Source organism: Miniopterus schreibersii, assembly GCF_964146895.1.
Source record: "Miniopterus schreibersii genome assembly, chromosome: 8".
Taxonomy (NCBI): domain Eukaryota; kingdom Metazoa; phylum Chordata; class Mammalia; order Chiroptera; family Miniopteridae; genus Miniopterus; species Miniopterus schreibersii.
In genome coordinates, this window is record NC_138109.1 from 28,427,036 (window position 1) to 28,452,762 (window position 25,727).

At 41.1% G+C, this 25,727-nt stretch overlaps 1 protein-coding gene across 2 annotated transcripts in view; it reads right to left on the reverse strand.

Annotated features, from left to right (window-relative positions):
* The window catches only part of EFCAB14 (EF-hand calcium binding domain 14), a 35,816-nt gene extending 13,333 nt beyond the window's left edge, over positions 1-22,483 (reverse strand). The window contains exons 1-6 of one of the 2 annotated variants that reach the window (XM_081144026.1): positions 20,994-22,483; positions 19,340-19,488; positions 13,923-14,068; positions 5,555-5,653; positions 2,461-2,571; positions 1,437-1,541 (exon numbers count right to left, since the gene is read on the reverse strand). In XM_081144026.1, coding sequence (XP_081000152.1) covers positions 1,437-1,541; positions 2,461-2,571; positions 5,555-5,653; positions 13,923-14,068; positions 19,340-19,488; positions 20,994-21,175 — 792 coding nt within the window. In that variant the 5' untranslated portion in view covers positions 21,176-22,483. The remainder of the gene's footprint in view (positions 1-1,436; positions 1,542-2,460; positions 2,572-5,554; positions 5,654-13,922; positions 14,069-19,339; positions 19,489-20,993) is intronic. The other variant, XM_081144027.1, reaches the window with a different exon arrangement.
* Positions 22,484-25,727: the final 3,244 nt, after the last annotated feature.

The window sequence follows — 25,727 nt, forward strand, 5'->3', positions numbered from 1 at the left end:
ATCTCCCCTCCAAACCAGGACCAACACCTCCTGTGCCATTCACAGCGCAGAGCTAGTGTCAGGACTAGAGACAAGGATTAGGTACAATGCAAATGGGCAGCCTCTCAAATACGCCGGAAGACTGTCTGAACAGGTGGTGGACTGTCATCCACGTACAGACAAAAGACACTGCAACACATAACACATCACAAAAGATCTGAAAAGGCTTACCATGCTGAAGGACAGGTTTGCTTGCTTTTCTACCTTGCTCATAGCAACCAGATCTCTTTCTACCAATTTGACTCTCTGGGTAAGAATACTGACTGTCTCATTCCTCCCCTCCAGTTTAAGATCACTCTGTCTCAGGGCCATTAGGGCACTGTTTACCTCCTCTAAAAAGTTGTGAAGGTACAGGATATCCTGGAGTGGAAATAAATCAGGTTGTGGAATCCAGCTAAAGATGTATACTAGACAAGGAGGCCAGCAGCACTGAACAACCATTATTATGTCAAGTTACTGAAGTAAACGCCTTTTCTTGGTCTAGACCATTGATCATGTCTCTGCTTTGTCCCTCTAACTCTAAATTGCTCCCAGTTTACTCTCTCTGGAATTGTTTGGCCTCAGCTAGAAAGGAGGGGGAAAGAGGTAAGGGGACTACCTACATGATTCACTCTCTAGTCCCAGGAAGCTGAGAGCTTGGGAATTGATTTCCCAATGTTTACCTCACCTGCTGGCGGGAAAGATGGCTAGGTTATTAACTGAAACGTCCATTTACCTAATTTGTCAGAACAAAACTACCTTAGGAACAATACCAATTACTGAATTGGCTCATGTAGCAAAACCGTAACAAGTAGTGCATTATTTAGTACAAGATTCAATTATTTTTATTGACATCCTTTAGTTACTGATTACTACTTAAATAGAAATGATGACTCTCGGTTTTAAAGGGCATTAAACTCAGAACAGGAATTCTTCTTAGTAAAGATTTCCTTTATTCTCTTCAATTTGATTCTAAATTCAATATCCTTTTTTCTCCTTGTCTTTAATCTTTAGAGAATCTTGATTTTTTAGGATATGCTTTCTAATGTTCTTAGAATTTACTGTGGCTCAAAATAGCCATTGCTCTGAATTAATCTGCTATCCATCCACCTTTAACTTGCCCAGATTGTTGCTTTTCATAAAAAGTTTTAGGATAGTCTGCTCATTCTGTCTTTCAAGATGTGAAAAGGAATTTAATCCACTGATCGACATGCAGGGAAAAAAGCAGATTGCCAAACAAGAGATAGGACAGTATCTTGGATCCCTAAGACAGCATCACATACCCCTCTCTGCTCAGCTCTCAAGTAGGCACATATATGCACGAGATGCCTGCTGAGGCACAACACTAAGCATAAATTACTCAGGCTGCTCTAGAGTCCACTGTGGTCACAGGGAAGTAAGTCAGAGACAGAAAGTACCTGTTTCACATTCTCACTGTGGGTTTTATTGTCAAGTGCTGATGGGGCTGAAGGTGATGGAATAATCTGGTTGATTCTACTGGTTTCCTTCAAAGAGTGCTGATTCTGTTAACAGGAATGGAGGTTAGTATGGCAAGCAGTAATTACTAAGTCTACTTAACCATCTAGAATGGTCCCAGAACATTCTAGCTTCTCACAGGGGGCATCCAGAGATTAATCAACATGCGACAGATCTAGGAATGAGTGGAGAAGCTAGGGAACTTTTGTACGCCTTGAATAGTCCAATTTTGAGTACGTATAACTCATCTCCCCAGCACAACAGCAGAAGCTGTGCTATCCTTTTCACCCTTCATAAATCCTGAATGGAGGTAAGTACCCATTAGATGAATTCAGGTCTCTGAATGACTGCAGACAGCTTACATGGGCACAGCTTTGAGAGACATTTGAAAACAATCCTTGAGCAATGCAGGGGTTTGTTTGTGTCTCAGTTATCTATTACTGCGTAACAAATATTCCAAACTTTGTGTGGCTTAAAACAACAATAATTTATTATATGTCAGGATTCTGTGGGTTGACTACGCTCAGCGGGGGTGGGGGTATTCTGTTTCACATGGTGTAGGCTGAGGTCACACATAGCCACATTCAACTGGGGGCTTGAACATCCCAGATGACCTTTCACCCTCTAGAGCACCCCCTTCACTTGGCCTCTCATCATTCCCTAGTCTAAGAGTCCTGCCAAGTTCTAGATCCACAGAATAGTGAGAAATACTAATGTACTGTTTTAAGCCACAAAGTTGTGTGGTGATTTGTTATGTAGCAATAAACAACTGAGACACTTCCCCACTCTCCTTTTCTTCTTTCCTATCCACCTTAACTGCTTAATTTACAGACTGTAAAAGTAACAATAAACACTGTTCACTGTATTTTTTAAAAAGGTACATAGTAGGGCATCACTATTATTACTACACAGAAAAAGGGAGGCAGGAGTATGGTAATTTTCAGTAGCACTTGTAGATTTCCTTACCATATTACTCTGTAGTAATTCCATGGCTTTTTTGTGTTCATCCACAGTTTTCCGTATTGCCTCTATAGCAAGATGGACACTGTTTAAAGTATTGCCAATGAAAGCTACACTCTGAATAGAAACATGTAGTAAGATTAGTGTTTTTTCCTTTTTAAAAAATTTTAATAGCTTTATCAAGATATAACTGATATAAACTGCACATGTTCAAAATGCGTAACTTTATAAGTTCTGACATACATACACCTGTGAAACCATTACCACAATCAAGATAACACACATCCATCACCTCCAAGTTTCCTCAGGCCCTTTAGTAATTCTTCCATCCGTCCCCAGGCAACCACTGATCTACTTTCTATCTCTACATATCAGTTTGCATTATCTAAAATTTCATGTAAAGAGAAGCAGTGAGTATGTACTTTTTTTTTTAAAATATGGCTTCTTTCACTCAGTATAATTATTTAAAATTTATCCATGTTGTAGCTACTCGGCATGCAGCTGAAGAGCATTCTCTTGTATGGATGCATTGCAGTTTATTCATTTGTTGATGGACATTTAGGTTGTTTTCAGTATTTGGCTACTACAAATAAGGCTGTTATAAACATTCATGTGCACATCTCTATGTGGGCATATGCTTGTCATCACAATACCTAGAAGGGGGATGACAGATCATATGGTAGATGTCTGCTTAACTTTTTAAAAAACTGCCAAACTGTTTTCTAAAATGGTTATACCATTTTATATTCCCACCAGCAATGTACGAGAATTCCAGCTACTTCATATCCTCAATACTGGTACCTGCAGTCTTTTCAATTTTAGCCATTCTAGTGGAAGTGTATATATCATCGATTTCATTTTACATTAAACACTGATGAATGGAGGTCAGTGCTTTTAATTATTTCAAATATCTTCAAACTATGAATTTCATATAGCTTATACTGACACAATTAACAGGAAAAAGATATATATGTAAAACATGCAATTTTCCCAATTTAAAGGACTTTTCCTAGAGGAAAACCAAATCTTTCCTTAAAAAACACCACTAGTTTATAGATTTGGAGCCCATGGATAAGGCTCTCTCACAAATTGCCTCTCTTAAGCCCTGCTGTAGGCAGGCAGATGGCAGAGCTAACACTGTAGACTGCCATGGAGTTTAAAGCAAATGATGACTTTTGAGTGAAAATGGGTGAAACCATTTTTGGCTTCAGGAAAACTAGCATTGCAGAGATGAAGGAAAAATTCCATTTGGCAGTATTTGTTCTTTTTCTACTTTAGAATCCCATCAGCAACTACTGAGGAGAGCTAGATACGAGTAGTAGTAGCTTACTTTGCTTTCATTAGGCCTAAGGAGCCCAAGTGGTATCAGGGACTTGGGAAAATGACTCAGAAGCCATCTTTTAAAAAAGCCCTGTCCTAAGGGAATGCTCAAAAGAATGTTACTATTTGGTGGGTATTGGCCTTTTATTAAAATAGACTAACAATTTTATGATGTCACATTAGTATTTTAAACCATGGTCTTTTATATTACATTGATAGCCAAGAATCCAAGAGAACAAGAGATGACATTTTCGACATTTAAAAAAATTATACAAGTACACTGAGGTTAGGCATTTGAGATGAACTTCCACTTCAAAATTGAGCCCCTTGTAATAAAACTAGTGTCTAACATTATAAATGCACAGATTTGCAAAGAGAAAACACCCTGGGTAGAAGTCTCTGAGCTGGGATGCTATCTATGCAAGCTTTGTTGTTACAGAAGCTACAGGCTTTTAGAGACACCTCCTGCTAGAGACTACTCACTGGCTGGCTGTATGATCCCATCAGGACGCAAGAAGATAGTAAGTTATTGTTTGGTATTCTCAGCAACTGCAAAGTGCCTGGCACACACCAGAAGAAGCTCCTCAAGTGTTTACTAAATTAATGAATGCAAGAGTAAACCACCTTCCTTCACTAATGTGAGACTATCAGAGTTGCTTCTGTGCTAAAGGCTAGAGGCCTACCTTTTTCCCACTTGGCACTTGAGAACAATGGCAAGAAGCATTTGGCCTCAAAGTTGTCCCTACTTTTTTATTTAAAGTTATAAGCAGATGACCACATTGGACAACTAGCAAACTATGGAGACTGAGCACACAGGTGGAGTGGCTATAAAATAGCAAGTTTCGTTTCTGTTTTTGGCTTAAAAAGTTCTCCTTTGTGAAGATAATTTATATATTTATAAAGCCTGGCAGGTAATCAAGTCAAAGTTATCACACACTAGCTTTTGCAAGTTAAAGACGCTAGATTTGATTTCCTTGCCCCAGAATCCCTTCCTCCATTTCCTGCTGCAGGGGCTGCTGCTTATGTTCCAAGTAGGCCCCTTCTTCTTCCTACCCGCTCTCGCTACCCAGCTCTAAGATGCCTATGTATTACTCATCTGCTAGGTGACTGCCTCCGGCTCTAGGCTTGAATCGTAGGGCTCAAATAAACAGAAATTCCAAATTACTGTTTGCCTAGGCCCTAGAGCCTAGGGTACATATGCGGTGAAGTGCTTGGAGGATGTGCACCTTTACCTTTACAAAATAATAGACATTGTTTTCCAAAATGCTTTTTACCAATTTATTCTCCCAGCAGGAGTGTTTGAAAGTTTCCTTTGCTCTACATCCTTGCTAACATTTATACATATCATGAATTTTGAATATTTGCATATCTTCAAATTATTTTTTAAAAATTTAAAAATTAATAATTTAGAGCAACTCTCATGCACAATTGGTCTGCTTTCATGAAGACATTGTGGATGATGAATTGAAAAGGCAAATGATGAAAAGCGAACCCACATATGTTAACATAAGATTCCCAGCAGAACAATCCTGGGACTTGCAGAGCCAAATAAAAAGGTGCACACCCACATAAAACAGAGCTAAAGTCACCTGTTGCAAATTTAAAGGCCCAACGAACCAGATCAAAACAGAGATATTCTGAAATCTTTAGAACATAGTGATATGCTCTATTACTGCCCTCCTGCAGCAGGTGATTTCAAATGCCAGGCTTTCAAAGAAAACTTCTAAGGAGCTAGAATTACAGTAGTCGGTTAATCTCAGTGGCTATACATAGCACTTACCTTCTGAAGTCCCTCTACAGTGGCAGGCAGGCTAATTAAGTCTGCTGCTGATTTAACACTGGCTTTGAGATGGTTTACTGCAGAATTCAACAGAGAAATCTGAAAAGAAAAGAGTAACAAACAATGAAAACAGAATCTGCACAGTGAATGCTTCCTTCACAAAGTCTACATCTGATGGTGATGCCAAGGCACCCTTTGGATTTTATGCATTTCTGTGATCCAGACATTATATCTTGTTCAGCTCATACCTTGAATAGATTGGAGATCTGGAAGGCAGCAATAATACCCCTTCTTTCTCTGCCCAATTTAAAGACTAGTGCCAAAGAGGGAAAGGCAATTATTATTTTTTACCCTACTCCTGGCAGCTACAAGATGTAAAAATCTTAAATTACCCAAAAGGTGATTACAACAGTGATTACAACACAATCCTTCAACAATTGGACAGAAAGCAAGCTAATGATCAAAGACTCCTGAAGGATTTCATTTTGGTAAAAAAATAACACCTCAGTTATTTACTGAACTTTTGTTCCTGCCCAAGTGGGAACATATATTATTAAGTAAAAGCCTATCATCACAAAATACAGTCTACAGGAAATGTACCCCAACAACTTGAACAGCATTTCAACTACTTGGGGATTTAGTTTTGGTTTAACAATGTGATTAATATTTCAAACTCAATAGCTCAACCAAAGCACTATTTTGTACCCTGAAGGGGCTCAATAAATACCCACTGACTCGCCAACTGATGCACTGAATGTATAAAAATTGGAATTGAATCAAAATAAAATGTGTCTTCCCTTCTGCTATTTAGGGGTAGAATTCTAAATAGCTGGACCTCTCTCTTGGATGGGGGCTGGGGTAACCTGTATCATACTCAATTCTAGGCTGCAGAGATCATATTCTAACAACCTTGCATTGTGGATTAAAACATTCTTGAAAGATTCCTGGTTCCATATTGCTTTCCTGTCCCAAATGCTAGAATGAGGACACAGATTTACCAATAGCAATTATATTCAGAGGGCCTCACAGGATAACCACTAAAGTTTCTAGGCACTTGTTACATAAAACAAAGTAAACCTGATCCCCTATTCTTTCTTTCAACAAATGTTTGGCATCTTCTCTGTGCCAGGTACTGCTGCAGGCACTGTGGAGACAGTGGCAAGCAAGACCATGAAGTTCTGCTTTTATGGAGTGAAAATATAGTAGATGAGGTAAAAACAAAGAAGGAAAGTACTAGATAAAAGTACTATGCAAAGAATTTAAGCAGAGCTCTGGGAGTGAGCAGCAGTGTGTTCTGAACAAGAGAGTCCAGTGAGAAGCTGGGGAACTTGGGTCCTCTTCTTTCTCCTTTCCTTTAGGAGGGAAATGTTCCGGAGCATCAAACCATTTTTCTTTCTTTCTTTTCCTTCCTTCCCTCCCTCCCTCCCTCCCTCCCTTCCTTCCTTCCTTCCTTTCTTCCTTCCTTCCTTCCTTCCTCTCTCTCTCTCTCTGTTCTCTCTCTCTCTCTCTCTCTTCTTCCCTCCCTCCCTCCTTCCCTCCCATAAAATTTTATACCAGGTGTCGGTAATCTTTTGGAGTTTACATTTTAGTGCAAGGAAACAAACAATTTTATATAATATCAGATAGTAGGATATGTTAGGAGAAAATTAAAGTAAGGTAACTTGATGAGTAACTGGGTAGCTACTTTAGATTGGGTGGTTAGAGAAAGCCTGTATAAAGAGATGAAATTTAAACAGATCTAAATAATAAGGAATTAATCAGATGGAAACTGAATGAAGTACATTGGAGGGCAGAAGGAACTGTTAGGGTAAAGGCCCCAGTGCAGGAAAGAGCTTGGCATCTGACGAACAGAAAGAAAGCTGGTGGCAGGAGCACATAATATGAGTGGGAAAGGGAGAGGGGGGAGGGGGAGGGAGAGATGGAGGTGGGGAGGTAGAGGGTCTACCCCTCCACCGTAGGGAGGGAACATTAAAGAAAATAGTACTGCCCAGCCAGGCGTGGCTCAGAGGTTGAGCATCGACCTGGGATCCAGGAGGTAATGGTTCAACTCCCGGTCCAGGCACAGGTCTGGGTTGTGGGCTCGATCCCCAGTCCAGGGCGTGCAGGAGGCAGCCAACCAATGACAACTCATCATTGATGTTTCTATCTGCCCCCCCTTCTTCTCTCTGAAATCAATAAAGATATATTTTTTAAAAAAAGAAAATAGTACTAAATGTGATAATAAAGTTCTGAGAAAAGAATATCAGTGCAGGCTGAACTGGACAGGCTTCACTGAAGTAGGACTCAAATTAGACTCTGATGGAGAAGAGTTTTATATATAAAAATAAAACAGGTATTCTTTCTAGGTTAGAAGGGTGAGTGTGGCACTGGGTAATAGGTAGGGAGCAACAGCATGAATAGGCCCAGGAAGACTTTTTTTGCATGGTAATTCTCAAAGTGGTGATGATTTATTTATTTGTGTAATTATTTGATTAAGTTTCCCAAGAATAGTAATGGCCTCACAAATAGCCAGTGTGGCTGGTTGGCAGCTACTATTTCCCCCCAAACCAGAGGAGCAGCTGAAAGCCAATGCCAACAGGATAAGGTGAGGTACTGGTCCACTTCTCCCCAAACTCTCTAGGCCTGGGTATCAGATGCCTCACTGAAACAATATGCTCTAGAGAGCTGACCATTAACTCTCTAATTACCAAACATCACTGAGAACTTCTTACTCACTTATAAGACCTGGACCACACACTGGTCACTAGGACTCACTACGTTCCCATAAACTGCAAAGCTTCCATCTCTCAGTATCCCTTTCTTAATAGTGGAATAATGTCAAAATCTGGAAAACTACAGCAAAGCTACATGTGTAACTAGAATGGAGAGACAAGGGGCACTCTCCATTACCTCTGGGACTGCTCAAGAATGTCAGATTGGATTCAAGCAGTACAGAAGTTATCTCTGAAAGTCACACACTATGATTCAGAGTCTAAAAGGTGGAATTAAGTAGAAACCTTTAAGATAAAAACCCAAATTCCAGCCAAAAGATGAGTCATGACATTTATGCATATTACATGACTTTTCATTAGCAAAATTAAAAATAGCTGCTGTAGACCATTTTATATTATGAAATCTGAAGTGCTGCTTTTTTTGCTTTGGGGTTAAAATTAAGTGTTCTTTAAATAGCAAGCAAAAAAGTTACTAAAACAGACAGCCATCAATGACGAATATGAGCTCTAGCAGGAAACTGATATCACATCCTTTTAACTTCATCTACTGAGCACCTATTGCATTTTATAGAGGATATAAAGATGGAAGGCAGAAAGAACTGGACAAAAACAGGCTCCTAGGACTTGGGACTTTTTTTTGTTTTAATATATCTTTATTGATTTCAGAGAGAGGAAGGGAGAGGGAGAGAGATAAAAACAGCAATGATGAGAGAGTCATTGATCAGCTGCCTCCTGCACACCCCCTACTGGCGATCAAGCCCGCAACCCGGGCATGTGCCCTGACTGGGAATGGAACCATAATCTCCTAGATCATAAGTTGATGCTCAACTGCTGAGCCATGCTGGCGAGGCAGGCTTGGCCATTTTAATGTTAGCACTGCTACACAGCTGTGTGATCTTGGGCAAACTACTTAACTTCTCTGAATCTCAGTTTTCTTATCAGTAAAATGGAGATACCACCTCGCAAAAAAGATTTCATATGTAGTGCTTCTAATAGTGGCCTACACAAAGAAGGCATTTAATGAACGGTAGTTATCATCTTAATTGCCATCTTTATCATCATCACCAAAATTATGCTTAAAGCACGGAGTACAGTGTAGAACCTTCTAGTGTAATTTTTGCTTCCTGTGGTTTCAGTTACCTAGGGTCAACTGTGGTGCAAAAATTTTAAATGAAATCTCCTGCTATCCCAATCCATCCTGCCAGGACATGAATCATCCTTTTGTCCAGTGTATCCAGGATGTATATGCTACCCAACCATTAGTCACTTAGTAGCTGTCTCGGTTATCACATGACTGTCACGGTATCACTGTGCTTGTGTTCAAGTAACACTTATTTTATTTAATAATGGCCCCAAAACTCAAGAGTAGTAATGCTGGAAATTTGGATATGCCAAAGAGAAGCTATAAGGGTTTCCTTTAAGTGAAAAATGGAAAGTTCTCCACTTAATAAGAAAAAAAAAATATAGCATGCTGAGGTTGCTAAGATCTATGGTAAGAATGAATCTTCTATTTGTGAAATTGTGAAGGAAAAAAAAATTTGTGCTAGATTTGCACCTCCAACTACAATAGTTACAGCCACAGTGCATGTTAAGCACTTAGGTAAGATGGAAATGGCATTAAATTTGTGGATGGGAGACATGAACAGAAAACATGTTCTGGTTGACAGCAATGTGGTGTGCCAGAAAGCACTGGGCCCATATGAAGACTTCAGCAAGGTGTCCCCTGAAACAGGTGACACAAAGCCATTTCTTGAGAGTAAGAAATGGTTACCCAGATTTAGGAGTGGGTTTCTGAAAATATAAAAATTACTGGAGAGACACCACAATTACATAACTTTTGTTATAGTATACTGTTATAATTGTTCAATTTTATTGCTATTGTTGTTAATCTCTTACTGTGCGTAATTTATAAATGAAATTTTATCATAGGTATGTATGCATAGAAAAGACATAGCATATAAAAGGTTTGGCACTATCTGTGGTTTTAGTCATCCACTGGAGGGCTTGGGATATATTCGCCTTGGATAATGGGGGACTACTGTTACTATCACATCACAAGGTGTCTGGACAAAATGCCAAAAAAAAAGATAAAGAGCATACTATAGGAGATGACTCACTCAAGGTCCTTGCTGACTCTTGCTGACATATCCTTACTTCTGGCCTCTTTCCACCAAACTTATGCTATAATGAAATACAAAAATCCCCTGAACACACTGTTTCTCATTTGTCTGTGCTTTTGCACACATATAGTCAATTCTCATTATTCACAGTAGTTATGTTCTAGAACAGAGATTTTCAACCGGTGTGATGCAAGAATTTTTAAAACATGCAATACCTGACTATTTAGTCAGAGGCACTGACCTCTTTTCCCTTAGACTGTCAAATAAAAATGACAACAGTCAACACAACACTAGCTGTCCAGTGTGAATGAATCAAAATTATACATATTGTTTTTGGTCAGATAGGCAAAAAATGTATTTTTGGTGTGCTGCAGAATCTTAGTAATTAGTTTATGTGTGCCATGAGATGAAAAAGGTTGAAAATCGCCACCCTAGAAATTCACAGCAAACACTGAATCAGTGATTACTGAACCACTGCTCCTAGGGGAAGTACAGAGTTAGGTTCCTGAGAGCCCTCTGGTCATAATATTTTTGTTAAGTGATCAATATAATACATAACTTTGTTTTATGTGAGTTTCTTTTAAAGGTGTCTTATTTAATGTATATTGTTGAACTCGTACCTGAATGAAGCATATCTAACACACGTATTTTCCCTGTAAGGCACAACACAGCTTTCTTGCCTTTAGCCATACTAGATAAACTTCAGCACTAATGACAGGTGTACATTTTAAGCAGCGGAATCACCCTCCCCCAAAAAGCACAAAAGTGCAAAAACCATGGCACTAAATATATCATGAAAAGGAAACCTGTTTACACTATGAGCTGAAACACGGCAGCCTTGTTTGACCTCAGCTGGAAACATTCCTGTTGGGTCACTAAAATTTTTCGCAACTGTCCACCTGTCAGTGAATACCTGACTGCAAAGCACCGCAAATACAGATTTGGGGGTTACAAATTTTAGCTAGTAGGTGAATTTGCAAATATGGAATCTGAAAATGATAAGGGTCAAGTTTATTGATGAAGACACCCTCTCTCTTTCTACAGAATTTATCTGGCCAACTCCTATTTGCCCTTCAGGACTCAGTTCAAGATATCTTAGAAGCCTTGCTTGACCCTAGCCAGTCTGGGTTAGATACATACCTAAAAAATGCCCCCATAGTGCTCATATGGACTGGCTTCTTATTGCTATTCATGCTGTTTTACAACTATTTACTTTTCTATCTCCTCTATTTGACTGTAAGAGCCTTGAGGGTGGGAATTCAAGGTCTAACTCCATAAAAGCAGCTTATTAAACATTTGTTGAATTAATGATCTTCAAAGAAGGGGGAGAAGACTACCTATAATGGTTGAGAATGGGCATGAGTATGAAATCAGAGGTTTCATAAATAACACAGAAAAGAGATTTTAACACTAGTTTAATGATTTTTCAATGAAAAAATTGATTTTAACACATTTCAAACTAATGGCTTTTTTCTTCAGGCTACATTAACTTCAACTCATATTGTGATAAGGACAGTCCTTGTTAAGTGATATAATACATTTTCTTGTTGTTTAAGCCACTTTGGATTGCTTTAAAAAAATTTTGCCACTAAAAGCATCTTAATTGACAGAGTTACCCTTAGATATAGAAACATGGTTAAATATTAATTTTATTTGCATACTTATTTTGGTTTTGGACAAATGCCTTTCCATCAGAGATGTGTAACAATTTTAGAAAATCACTCAGAGACTAATGAGGTTCCTCAGGACTAACATAAATCTCTGCATTACCACCACCCGCCCTTCTGCACCCCTGCCAGCAGAGAATGCTCTGCCTCAGGTTAGTTTCATCAGTCAGTCCCATCAACTCTGAAGATCTACTAAAGCTAAAATGGAAAGAAAGGGTTTCAGTTCAGTCTCTCCTGGTTTTACATATGAAGCCCTAGGATTGAAGTAAAATGTCCTGCTTGTCTTCCTTCCCAGGTACTTTCTGCATTAAAAACAACAACTGGGACAAGAATAAAATGATTTAGTTTCTAGATTCCAAATTAAAGAGAACTAAGAAACCAAAACATGTAGCAAAGATCTGAAAACCCACATGTCCTCTCACACTAAGTGCAAATTTCCCTTTGACTCTTCTCTCGTGCTGCTTTACAAGGAGATGGGAAATAGCTAACACTGCCTGCTCTTCATCCTGAAAGATCTCATCCTCGCTCAGAACTATAAATTCCATCACTATCTAAATGGAATCTTGGGTTTGCCCCAGGGAGAGACGCTGATTATCTCTCAGTGCTTCACTGTGGGTGACTTTCACTTGATGTAAACTCTGGCCAAACTGCTCCTTTGCTCTGTGAATACAAAGCCACAGTTTATCCTTTTCGTTTTGCAAAAACAGGAATGAATACTTGCTTTTTCCTAAATACTGAGAGTCCAAATATAAAAGAGAACGGGTAAAAACTGCAACTGATCAATTATTTCACGAATGATTTTAAAAAATGAAACAGAATAGGAAACAAAATATCATAGGGCATCATAAGGGTAAGCTAATGTTTTCAGAAACTTTTATTTCAGTTACATATATGTGTGTGTCTATTGGATAATGACGTAAAACATTTCTTATGGTGGGTTCCGGGCAAAAGTTTTAAAGCTGCAGCCCAGGCCTTTGATCTCTGGTCTTAACTGATGAATTGCCCCACTCCTGCACTATTGCTGAAAGCTGGGGGGTAGCTTCAGAAATATGTGTAAGCCTTTTATCCTAGCACAGTGTTCTTTGCCACTGGCTGATTCTGAACTTCATGACTCCATTCTGAAGAAGAGAATATCCTCTTAGCGCCAACAAGGATGGCACATCTATTTTAAGGCACTTTGCAGGCATACCACTCATTTGATACTTGAGTTTTCTTTTCAATGCACATTATTCCTAATAAAACTGAAAAAAACTGAGGATAGGGACTGTAGTTACCCAGCGGCAACTATATAAATACAAGATGTTTGATCAAAATCCTTTTAGGGATTGGAAAAGTTTTTCCTCTAGGCTTGGTTGCCTGGCCAAGGTATTTAACCAACTCTACCACTTCCTCCTATGTTATGCTAGAATAACTATCATTAGCTGTGGTTTCCTAATTGGTTTTAGTATAGTGTATAGCACTATACCTCAAGATTGTGTCTATAAGTTTGTAAACTCTAGTAAACATAGTAAGCTCTCATTATCTAATAAAAACAGGCTATCCTTTTTCTTGGGGGTTAGATGGCACTCTTTAAAAAAAAAAAAAAAAGAAGATACCTACACTGCTCCTTAGGAGAATTGACTCAAGAATTTCCAACTCCCTCTAAACTGCCCTACTTTGTAAAGCTATCGTTTGCAGAAAGGGTTAACAGTTTAATTATTTCGTAAATGCATAACTATTACCTATTTTACCTGAACTTAATGTGTTGGGATCACAGTTTGCAAAAACCATTTCAAAAAGTAAAGCAATTTGGAGTTTGCTATACCCACAAATTCAGACCAAACAAAACTAAATATTATAGCCGACAGACATAAAACCACACTTTCGCTACCTGCTTATTCATTTCTGTGATGTTCATCCAGACCATGTTCAAGCCCAGCTCTCCAGATTCAATCTTCTCAAGTTCTCTTTGTTTGCTGAGTAGTTCTTCATTGAGTTTGGGGATTTCTTGGAATGAACTTTTCTGATTAGATTCCACTAAAAGCAAAAATAAGAATAATCATAAATAGCCAGAAAGTTCCCTCATGGCTCCAAGAAAAAATGATCTCATAAGGTAGGAAAGAACATAGATTAATAAGTTAACTCTGGGAGGATAAGGACTAAATTTAGATCTATCAACTACATATTCTTTTATTTATGTGAACCTTTAACACTGAAGCTCCTTTTAACTGGGGCTATTCACTACTGGCAATACAACTTTCAAAAGTCAGATGGCTAAAAATGGTAATGATGAATATCAGCAGTAAGAGTTGGACTTGAATCTCAACTCTGTAACTTACTAACTGTGATCTGAAGAAAATTACATGCTCAAGTTTTTTGAGCTCAGTTTCCTCATCTGTAACACACAGATAAAATATACTTTACAGGAGTTTTAGAAGTGAGAGAATGGCTGTAAAGTACTAAACACAGCTGGCCTGGCATACAGGGATAAATAAATGTTAAGTACTGACAACCTTTACTCCATTGATGCTCCAGCTGACATAAGTTATAACTCTAAGTGTGTAAGTCTACTTTCCTCTATCTCAAATTGGTCAAAAGCAAGGTGGGTTCTTACCCCCTTTCAAGTACTGTTATGAGGACTAAGATTTTAAATCTTTTTCGTAAACAGCAGAGTGTTTTCTTAAATCCACCCAAAAGCTCAAAGTAAAAGTAAAGGAAGATAAAGGAACATGTTAGGTGGAGTACAGGGTGCTATTTGGCCTTTCCTTTGGGAAACAATATCTCTTGAATGGTTTAGAGATTTGCCAGCCTAAAGGCAGAGGCCTGTAGGAGTGCTTTCTCTTCCTACTATAAAAAGGGTATTTTTCCTTTTCATGGAAAATACTGGTAATGGCTGGTCCTCCCGAACGAAAACCTACATCATTTTTTTAAAGCACAGAGTGCCAGATTAGTTATTATATGCTTTCTTTAAAACCAAAAACTGGCACACAGGACAGGTATAAGACAATTTACTAAAATGAAAGTGCCAAGATGTTTTTTGTTCATTTCTGCAGTTAGCTCTTTGAATATACCTGGCACATTTTAGGCACTAAGTATTACTGACTGAATAAAACTGGCCTTTGCTTACCTCTCAACCACGCTTCTCATCACTTTACCTACCTCTTCAATCTACTTCCTAGCCAAGCAGATTTCCTGACACACCAACCTCTTTTAGGCCTCAGTGACCCTATACACTGTCCTTTCTGCCCAGATGCCCTTAGTTTGCCCCTTCTTCATTTCTGCCACTCTAGCCTAGTTAATTCCTTTCAAGATTCAACCCAAATTGCTGCACCTCCACCTTGGACCACTGCCACCTCTTTACAACTCCTAACTCTACCAAGCACTTCACACACTGTGCTGTAGCTACATGTTCGTCTGTCTCCTCTGCCAGACTGACAGACAGCTGGAAGAGGACGGGACCAAATCTTATTTGTTATGTACTCCCAGGTCCCACAACAGTGCCAGGTACGCAGAACTCAAATGCTTGTCCAGTGAAATAACTGCGGGCATGAAATGGGGATGATGTTAGCCTGTAAGTCCAACAGAGGAAACCCAATGAACACATTCAACGACTAAAAGTCATAAAGAACACCATTACAGAGGGACAAACTGGGGGTAGTGCGGGGGGGCAGGTGGTATGGTGGTATCCCAACTACAACAAAGCCCACCATCTGAAAATTCAGATTAAAATAAATTAGGTATTTTTTATTCATCTTTCAAAAATATACAACAAAGAATTTCTTTATTAACAGACTTCCCTAATACTTTTAATGTAATATTTGATTTACACATGGCTTATAGGACTACGTCCATCTCACACAATAACGTTTTACCAGTCTAAATTAATGTAGCACTTAGCATTTCAGTAAATTTTACATTTTTGGTGAGGTTGCAAAGTAACTCATCCCATGCATGTCTGCTAGTCTCAAGTGGTCAAACATCCTAAGAGTGTGTGAGAATGTGTGTATGTGTGTGTGAGAGAGAGAGAGAGAGAGAGAGAGAGGGAGAGGGAGGAGTGGGGAGTCTCTCTCTTTCCTTTAGTCTATACGAATTAAGTATAAGGTAGAAGTGGAAGAGAAAGACAAACACAAATAACTTGAGTTACAATTATTAATAAACACATAAATTTGACAAGCCCTCAACACACTCTGGATCCTGAGGATTTTATGAGCCAATAAGGGATCATATTCATTATCTGATTTGGATCATATTCATTATCTGATTTGGGGCCTTAACAAGCCAAGTTAAGGCACTCTGACTACATAAATGGGAAGAAGTGGAGCAAACAACCTATGGTTGCTTACTCATGCTCTTTCAACATGGAAAGCAACTCATTTAAAATTCAGTATATTAATACTCAAACTTACTTAGCTCTTTTCTTAATCGCCAAGATCAGAAAATGGAGATTTCTGCATACATCCTTCAGACAGAACATATAAAGCCAACAGCAAGATTTTATAGTTTGCAATAAACTTTTATGTAACTACTAAACTGGTTACTGAGTCCCTACCATGTGTCCAGCTTTGCACTCAGGGCTAGTGCATAAAAAGACCCCGAAGCTCTCAGTTTAGCAGGGAGCGTGGCATTGTCACAGTTACTATATGGTGTGACAGATGCTATGACAGAGGAATGCCCAAAGTGCTTTGGTAGCACAAATACATCTTTGTTTTATGGATGGGAAAGTGAAGGCTCAGAAAGAATAAGTGACTTGTCCAAGTTTTACAGCTAGTAATGAGCAAGCCAGGATTCGACAGCCAAAACTTTTGCTCCTAGAACAAGCACTCTTTCCAGTATACTCCAGCTATCACAAACACATCCGAATACCCTCATTATCACTTGACCACACTGCTACTCTGCCTGTACAACCAAAAAGGAGATGCTTAACTCATTAACACCTTCCTTCTTTTCCAAATTCTTTTCTATCACTCTAATGTTTCATAGTTGAGTGACAAAGAGGGAGGATTGGAAGTAGAGTCTTCCGTAGAATAACTGTGGAGGTCTTTGGAGTACCTGGTTCTGGAAAAAATACTGAGCTAAGAGTTTCAAGGCCAGTCAGTACTTTTAGCTTAAGGATCAAGTTACTCCTTGAATACAAGGAAAAAATACCAAGCCTCTCTGCTTTGCTTTCTATTTCAGCAACCCTACCTCCTTTCCTCACAAGTGTCTTGGAAAATTTATTGAAATAAAGAACAACGGGTTCTGAATTTTTTAAAAAAGTATTAAAGCCAGAACAGCAGATGGTCTTATTTGAGTCAGTGACTTCCACTGTCCTTCTGAAAAACAAGAAGTAAAAATTAACTTGTTGAAATATATTTAAAGCAGAGGCATAATTCAAAGAAAGATTATTAAAGCTTTACAAGATTGACCTCATTTAGTCAAGGTAATGGTTTTCACACAAAAAAAATCTTGGGAAAGTGGTCCATAATGGGTCAGCCCATGGACTGACAACATGCTCCAGGCACCAGCCCCTATTCTTCAGAAGTCCTGCTTTAGACATTAGAGGTGCTGGCACTTCTATTGTAGCAAACCAAAGCCAACAAAGCAGCTGGGCTGACGATTCTAAATCTGCTTCATTCAGGGGCTGACAAACATAGTCAGGGTCTCAAGGGAATGGTGCTCAATGATATAAAGCAAGTCTCATAGCTCAGAGTACAATTCCTGGAATCTCCTGAATATAGTGTTTCCAGGAATTGGAATTAACAAGTGCTCAATAAATATGTGTTGACTTGCTGATTGCCAAGTCTATTTCATAAATATACTTTTAAATACCCATTTCTAGACAAAGAAATTTGATGAAAAGCTAAGGTATAAATTACATGGGTGTCCTGTCAACACAGGCACAGAGGAGTCAGAGAAAGGAATCCGAGAGGCAGAATTGAGCAATGTTTTGAAATGCACAAATAAACAATTGCTACATGTCATCAAAACAAGCTATACCACAAACTTAGGAAGTCCAACTAATTAAGGCGATATGACGGCACAGACAGGTGTCTTCTGTGGTTATTTGTAGTTAAACACTGTTTCTGAGAATCTCATTTCCGAGTTATGATTACCGCTTACAAAAAAACCACTGGTCTTAGAAACACCTTGCAGTATTGCTAAGGACAACCACTATGGAGGGACAATACTCGTACACAAATCTCATTCTTTCTTACACTATACTGATTCTACCAGTTGATAAAACATAGAAGTCAGGATGATTCTGGCAGAGAATGACCTACCCAAGCCCAATCCCTGAATCACAAACTCAGAAGAAAACCAAAGTTAGTACTTCAGCATTTCCCGCCCCCCACAAGCAACATCACTAGGAATGCTATCAACAAGTAAGGATTAACTGTCCCTAGATCAGGTTCAGAACTTGAAAACTGCAGGCAGCAAAGAGAAGCTGGAGTGAAGGAAAACTAGGATGTTGTGATTTCCTAAGGCTTAAGATGGGAAGTAAGAAAACAACTCTAATTCCAGTTCTGGGGCCAGATTTCTTTATGACCTTGAGAAAGCCTGGTGGTCAGTTTCCTGGAGTGTTAATACTGCTAAGGTTAGGGAATTTGTGATTAACTTGGAACTGGTTCCTTAGCTTAGAAAATTAACCCCTGAAACCAAGAACTGAAGATCTCAGTGTTGGTAAAGGAAGACATTTAAGTTAAACCTGGTAGAAGCTATCACACAAACACATCTTTTAGAAGAAGTACTTTGGATATGCAAAATACAACTTTATAATTTATAATATATAAAATTCCTTAACTTAAGAAAGTCTCTTAAACTCTAAAACTCACTCATGAGACAAATATGTGACCTGGCATACAGTAAGCACTTCATAAATGCTGGTTACAATTATTGCCCATTCCTATAGTTTTTAAGGAGGAAATGTTTTGACACATTCCCATATTCTTTCTCAAAGGCCCTGTGAGGAAGGCAATAGCCCAGTGTACTGGGAAAGTATAAAGTGGCAACAGGTGGAGGTTAACCAAGGTCCTAGACTCCTGGATCTTAGTGCGCCCCTTCTGTGCCCTAAGTGTTGACTACAATGCCATTTTTCAGATGATATTTGTCCTGACGGTGCGTAAGCACTGTTTTTTGTTTGTGTGATTAAGACAAATGACTGTTGCTGGATTCAATCTGACAGCTAAGAAAGAGTAAAAAGATGCTGAAAAAATATATAATATATAATTGCTTCACTAGTAGACAAAACTCTTAATTCAGCATGGTCCACTTTGTCCTAGATCCTGGAAAAGAATCCAAGATTATACTCTGAAACATGAGACGACTTACTTGTTCTAAATTTTTCCTTGAGGGCATCCAGATCCTCCTTCAGAGCAACTTGCATCCACACCAAGCCAACGCAGGCCACGACACAGGCGGCAAGGATGACAAACGCACAGAGGGGATAACAGATCTTGCAGCATCGTGAATAGTCTCCCCTGATCACAAGAACAAATTCAACCAGGAGTACAAAAGTGATTAGAGAAGAGCTTTATTAGAAATACCATACATGTGTTCCTATGCAATGATCTTTTTAAATAAATAACCAGTTCATTTACCGGGGAATACAGAGTAACACAGTTAAATCTGAACAGCAAGTTGAAAATAACTAAGTAATATGACCTATGAAGAGAGTTCATCTATTCACTACAGAAGTTTCAAACTTCACATGAAACAGAGGGACTTCCTGTGGGCTACGGGAAGCACCTGTGGGAACTGCAGCTCACTGCCATCACCATCAATTCATGTCTTTGGAAACAATCTCAGATTAGAAAAGTGTCAAGACCAGAGCTTCTCTGCAATTCCATTACTGCACTGTAATTGACCTGTCTGTCTCTGTCAAATACATGCTTATTCCAGGAGACCCTGTTTCAGTTTACTGAAACTTTATACAGACGTTTGAGCAAGTTTTATTGCAAATGGAATGAAAAAAATAGGAACTGTAGGGTTAAGTGGACACCTGGTACACTAGCTTATTGGCTCAGAAGAAAGGAAGCATAGAAAGGGGTTAGATTTCACATCAAACTTCAACCAACACTTAAGGTCTAAACTAACCCAACAGGGTAACTATTCCAGTAGAGCTATTCCATTTCATCAGATCTTCACAACCCAAACCTAGGACTGTCCTTAACTACCTAATCTGGCAAAGCTCATTAGAAACCAAATTCTTTCTTTAACAAAATAGAAGGACAAAGACACACTAAACAAACAAGCCTCAAACAAAGAAATCAATCTCTTTTAGCACCTCAACCTTCTGCCTCGCCCTTACTTCCACATCCATAGCAAAGTACTCTTTTCTTCCAATGTACTCCTTGAGAGGGACCAAGGCACCTTCGAGGTTCTCTTCAGCCCTTTCACAACCCCAATTCCCAGTGTCCTCAATGTTCACTACTAGATTTGTCCAGTGCCTGCACCATCTAAAAGTGGTTTGAAAAAGCTGCCTCTTCTTTTTTCCTCCACGCTCCGTCACTCTCAAGGCTCATACTTTCTACAGTATGTCCCTCACCATATTCTCCCATCACCAAGATTCAGACTCATCAAGAGTGCAAAAAATAAATAAATTTGTAGTCCTAAGGTCCCTGTCTTTCCTACACTTAAAAAAAAAGTCTAGTTCCAAAAGCTTCTCTGCTCCTATGTTCCTATGTTCTGAGCTTCTTCGCTACTACCAACTTGGTCTCTCTGGGATCCTGGCACATTCCCCATGTCCACACTTCTACCCTAGATTCAGAGCTCTTTTTTGTACACTCAGAGACAGATCTCTAATTTATCCTGTATTCAGAACCTGAGCTCACTCCTCCCTAACAACTTTCCTCCCTCTGCCTTCCAAGGACTACACCTTTTTTTGTCCCTAAGAACTCCCTTCTCCTTCTCTTCAATTTGCCCCCTTGGTAGTACAAAGAGATGTCCTTTTCCCCATCCCATCCCTCACCATTGCATCACTCACTTGACAAAGCAAGAGCGATTTCCAACTAAACCGAATTCCTCTTCCTCCTCGGAACTGGACTCAGAGTCTGTGTCCGGAGGCTCAGTGCGAAGCAGTCGGTGGCCTGTGCCTTTCTTGCGCTTCTTTCTCCGGCTGTCCCCAGATAAGCCAATCAATGCATTGAGCTCTTTGCGCTTTTTCATCTTCTTGTGTGGGGTGAGTGGAGCACCCACTCCTGAGCTGCCAGGGTTGTACTCAAAGCGCAAATTTCTTGTTACCTTGGAGCTACCTTCCAGGGTGGGGGATCCTGGGCCAGAGCCCCCTGGTCACTCCCACCCAGGGGTGGGACTGACCAGATCCGCTGGGAGCTGGAGACTGGAGCCCAGTGGAAACTGGAACTCAGATGGGTTGGGAAAGTCACACGGATATGGCCAGGGGGCTGGTGATCCAAAAGAATAAGGTCCTGGGTATTGTCAGTTAAGAGGGTGATAAGGGGACTTCTGTCTCTCAAAGGAGATAAAAAGCCAAGTCAAGAACAAGCGATTCTAGGCCCTGATAAGTAGACAATGTTTTTAAGGGTTGCTCCAGAAGCTGGGGAAAGGACACTCAGATGGATGTTTTGGACGTCCGGGACAGGATTTCCAATGGAGAGGGAAAAGAAACTCGTCCTTGAATGGGAGGGGGAGGGCACAGTACGAGACAGTGGGAACGCGCTAGTCCCTTCTCTAGCTGGAGAGGTGGCAGCAGAAGGGGGCTCCCAGTTGCTACAGCCTGGGCGACAAGGAAATGCTGGGTCCGGGCAGTTCACTGGCCTCCGGCCTCCGTCCTGAGTTTGAAGGAAAACCAAAACCGAGGAAGACCCAGAGCCCGGCTCGGAGGGCTCTGCCTGAGAGAAGCCAGTCCAGCGCCTGGGGAGATCCCAGCCCCGTCGTCTGGGCCTCGGGGGCGCGGTGCGGAGGGGCGACGGCGGCTCAGCCCACCTGAAGAGCTCCCGCCCACAGTTTGAGGTGTTCCGGCACCGGCGACTCCCGGCAACTCACACGCGCCTTCGCCACTCGGGCCGCGACTGTGGCCCCCGCTCCGGCTGCGGCCGCGGCTGCTCCCGACGCGTAGGAGGCGGCGGAGGCGGCCGCGGGTCCCAGCCCCGGGCCATTGCTACAGCTCCAGCTCAGTTCCTCTTTGGCAGCAACTGCCGGCACCGCCTGCCAGTAATCCGCGTTCCCATTGGCCGCCCGCCTGGTGACGTCACACCCAAGGCGCTAGTGGCGGTGGGGAGGCGGAGAGTTAAAGGGCCCTGGGCCTTGGCTGAGGTCGGGTCGGGCCGGCCTGCTGGGGAGGCCACGCCCCCAGAGGGCGTGCTGCTCACCTGAGCTGCGGACCAGTTCTGTTTCCTGCAGAGCCGGCTCGGAGTCAGCGGAGCACCCAGCTGCTCAACTTGCCGGGAAAGTTCGTCAGACTCCGGGCCCCTAGCTGTGACCTGACCTTGCTCAGCCTCGAGGCTCCGCCCCTCTGACTCGCAGGCTGTTTATTAAAAGTCGAGCGTGTTGCAGATTCGTGACCCGGTTGAACACAGTTATTCATTCCATAAATATGACTACGTGTCAGGAGATACAGCAACGAGCCAAATAACTGCTGTCCCTGCCTTCCTGTGTAGGGACACCAGCAAATAAAAATAAATACAGGACACCCAATAAAGTCTGAATTTCAGGTAAACGACGAGTAGTTTTTTAGTGTAAGTATGTAAATTTGCCGAACTCCTGGGACGTCTTCATACTGAAAAATTAGTTTTTTATCTGAAATTCAAATTTAACTGGGTATCCTGTATTTTATCTGCCAATCCCATTCCTGCAGTTTATATTCTAGTGGGAGGCGAGCAGCAACAGACACGCCTATTAAATTTCAGGAGATGATAAGTGTTAGGAAAAAATTGAAACATAGGGGGATGGATGGGGGGTGCCTCTGCGATAAGGGGGCATTTGGTTAGAGACTGGGGGGAAGCTAGGGAGTGCGCTGTACACTGGCCACTAGGAAGGAGTGACCCCGAAGACTGGTGGGGCTGCACCTGAAGAGCAGAGGAGGGAGGTGGGAAATGAGATTGTGAGGGGCCTTATGGATGGTGGTGAGGACTTTGGGAAACCACTGGTGCTTTAAGCTGAGAAGAGGCATATTTTGGCTTAGATTTTAAAAAGATCACTCTGGCTACTGTGTGGAAAAGAGTTTTGGGAGAAAGGTAGGGACACAAGAAACCAGTCCAGATAGAGATGATAATAGACTAGGGTGGCAGTAATGGGGATGGTGAGCATTCTGGCTGCTTCTTGAAGGTAGAGTGAATGATATTTACTGATGGATTAGATGAAAGGTGTGAAAGAAAGAGGAGTAATAGTGGACTCCAGAGTTTTGGGGTGGAACAACTGGAAGAAAGGAATTGCCGTTTACTGCGATGGTGAAGAGCAGGTGTGGGGCAAGCTTGAGAAACAAATTCAGTATTCAAGTGGCTTGTTTGGTATATGCATTTGGAGTTTTGGGCAGAGGCTGGGGCCTGAAATATAAATCTGAGACCCATCAGATATAGACGGCTTTTAAAGCAAAGTGCTTTGAGTGACTTGGAAGAAAGTCACTTAAAGTAATTTTTTTGTGTGTGTGGCAATTACATTGTTATCCTTATTGTGGCAATTGCACTGTGTTTGTTCAGGGAGACACACCCAAAGCCAGGGCCTGTCTCTTATTTGTCTTCCTGTGTTTAGCCCGGGGCAGGTATCTAGTAACAATGATCTGATAAATGTGATGCTTATATAAGTGGGCAGAGTTGTACAGAATTATGAGTGGAGTCGGAATCAAGAGATCTGAGATTAATATGCTTCTAATACTTGCTATCTCTGTCAGCATGGAAGCCATTTAAATTTTCTGAGCTTCAGTTTTTCCCTCTGAAAAATAGGGATAATATCTATTTCACAGGACGGAAAAATGAGAAGATGCCTGTGAAAGTGCATTTGAAGCCCTGAATCATGGTGCAGTTATTGCTTTTACTGTCTTCTTTTGTTTCTAGAACTGTGCAGCCCAATACAGTAGCCACTAGCTAAGTACGACAATTTAAATTTACATTTAGCTTAATCAACATTAAATAAAAAGTTTCAATTAATTCCTCTGTCTTACTGGCCACTGTGCTACAACAGGGGAACCAGGGGCTGAGGAACCCACAGGAGTGAGGCAGAGCCACAGACGCATCACCCAACTGCAATACCTTCTGGTCAGCCAACCCTGCCCTGTCTGCAGGTGGAGACCTCCTGCAGGACTGGACAGTGGGCTGGTTGGTCATGGGTGCAGAGACTGGAGGAGTGGAGAGCTAAGGGGATGCTTCTGCTGGATCTGTTGTTCAGTGCCTCTGTCTGCCTGTTTGTCTAGGGATCTACAGATAACACCCCTCCTTTGTTAGGTAAACAGCCCATAGGATGATGAATCACCCTTTGAAAGCTGCTGGCCAGGTGTTTCTCTTCTTTCAGAAGCTCTTGGCACCTCTCTGGTCTCCTCCCTCAGACCTGGAACCCTGAAGGCCAGAGATTAAGCCAACCCTCTCAGAGTGAGGGTTCCTGTACTGAAATCCCAAGTGCCCTCCTAGACCAGGACTCCGCAAGGTTGTGACGCATCTTTTCATTTGGGAATGTTCATTTTGTGACCCTGTGTCTGTGGAGCCCTGTTACCCTTTCAAAACTTGCATGATATGTGGTGGGAGCTCGGGTAAGTCACTTTACAGTTCCAGTGCTTCAACTTTCCTGTCTGTAAAATGGGAATAAGATTATTCCTTGCCCAGTCTTCTGCTTGGTGCTGTTTGGGGGAGGAGGTGGCATGATAGAGCATTATATGCTGTGAAGTGCCATGCAGGGTGGGTGATGCCTGCTGAATCCTCCTAGCAGCTCTGTGGGGAAAGTGGGCATAGATGGCTCCTCTGTGCTCAAAATCCCATCCTGTGTAAGTGGCAAAGCCAAACCTTGAGACCCTGTGCTACCTTGGAAGACTCCACAGAGCACTTCCACTTGGGACAACTGAGGCACACAATAGGCGCAGACCTGCCCAGTGTCATAATTAGAAATCAGTGCCAGGGCTCCTAATTCCTGGGCTGAAGCTCTTTAAAATCTGAGTCCTCTTTCTCCTGGGATCTCAGCCTGTTGTGCTGTTTATTATTCAATAATGAATGTTATGCTCCCTTGGTCATGGGGGTAATCACAGGGGCATGGGACCCTGCCTCTGACTTGGCATGCACCCCAAAGTCGACCCTCCCTGTACCCAGGCCTCTGCCTGGCAGAGAAGAAGGACAGGGGAACAGACAGCTGAGAACCCATTTTGGGGAGAGGAAGGTGAGGAGGTGATGAGAGATAGGACTACGTGTGAGCTGACTCTCCAGGTCCCCAGTGCATGCTCCATTGTTCCATTGGACTTCATTTACAAAACACAATTAAAAAATAAAATTATTAAGAATTTCAAGACAGCAACCAGAGAACATTAAATCCCTATTTTGGGGCACCCTTCCGAGTGGGGGGCTCTGTGCAACTGCACTGGCCACACATCTCTGAAGCTGGCCATGCTAATACCTAGCTCAGAGTAGCTGTGAAGAAGGAACATGCCTGACTCATAGTAAGTGCTCAATAAATGTCAGCTGTTCTGTTAGTGTGATTAATTATTAAATGTGATTTATTGCAGATTTATTAAATGTGATTTTGATGATATATCTTTATTAGAAAATGCTGCTTCATCTACTCT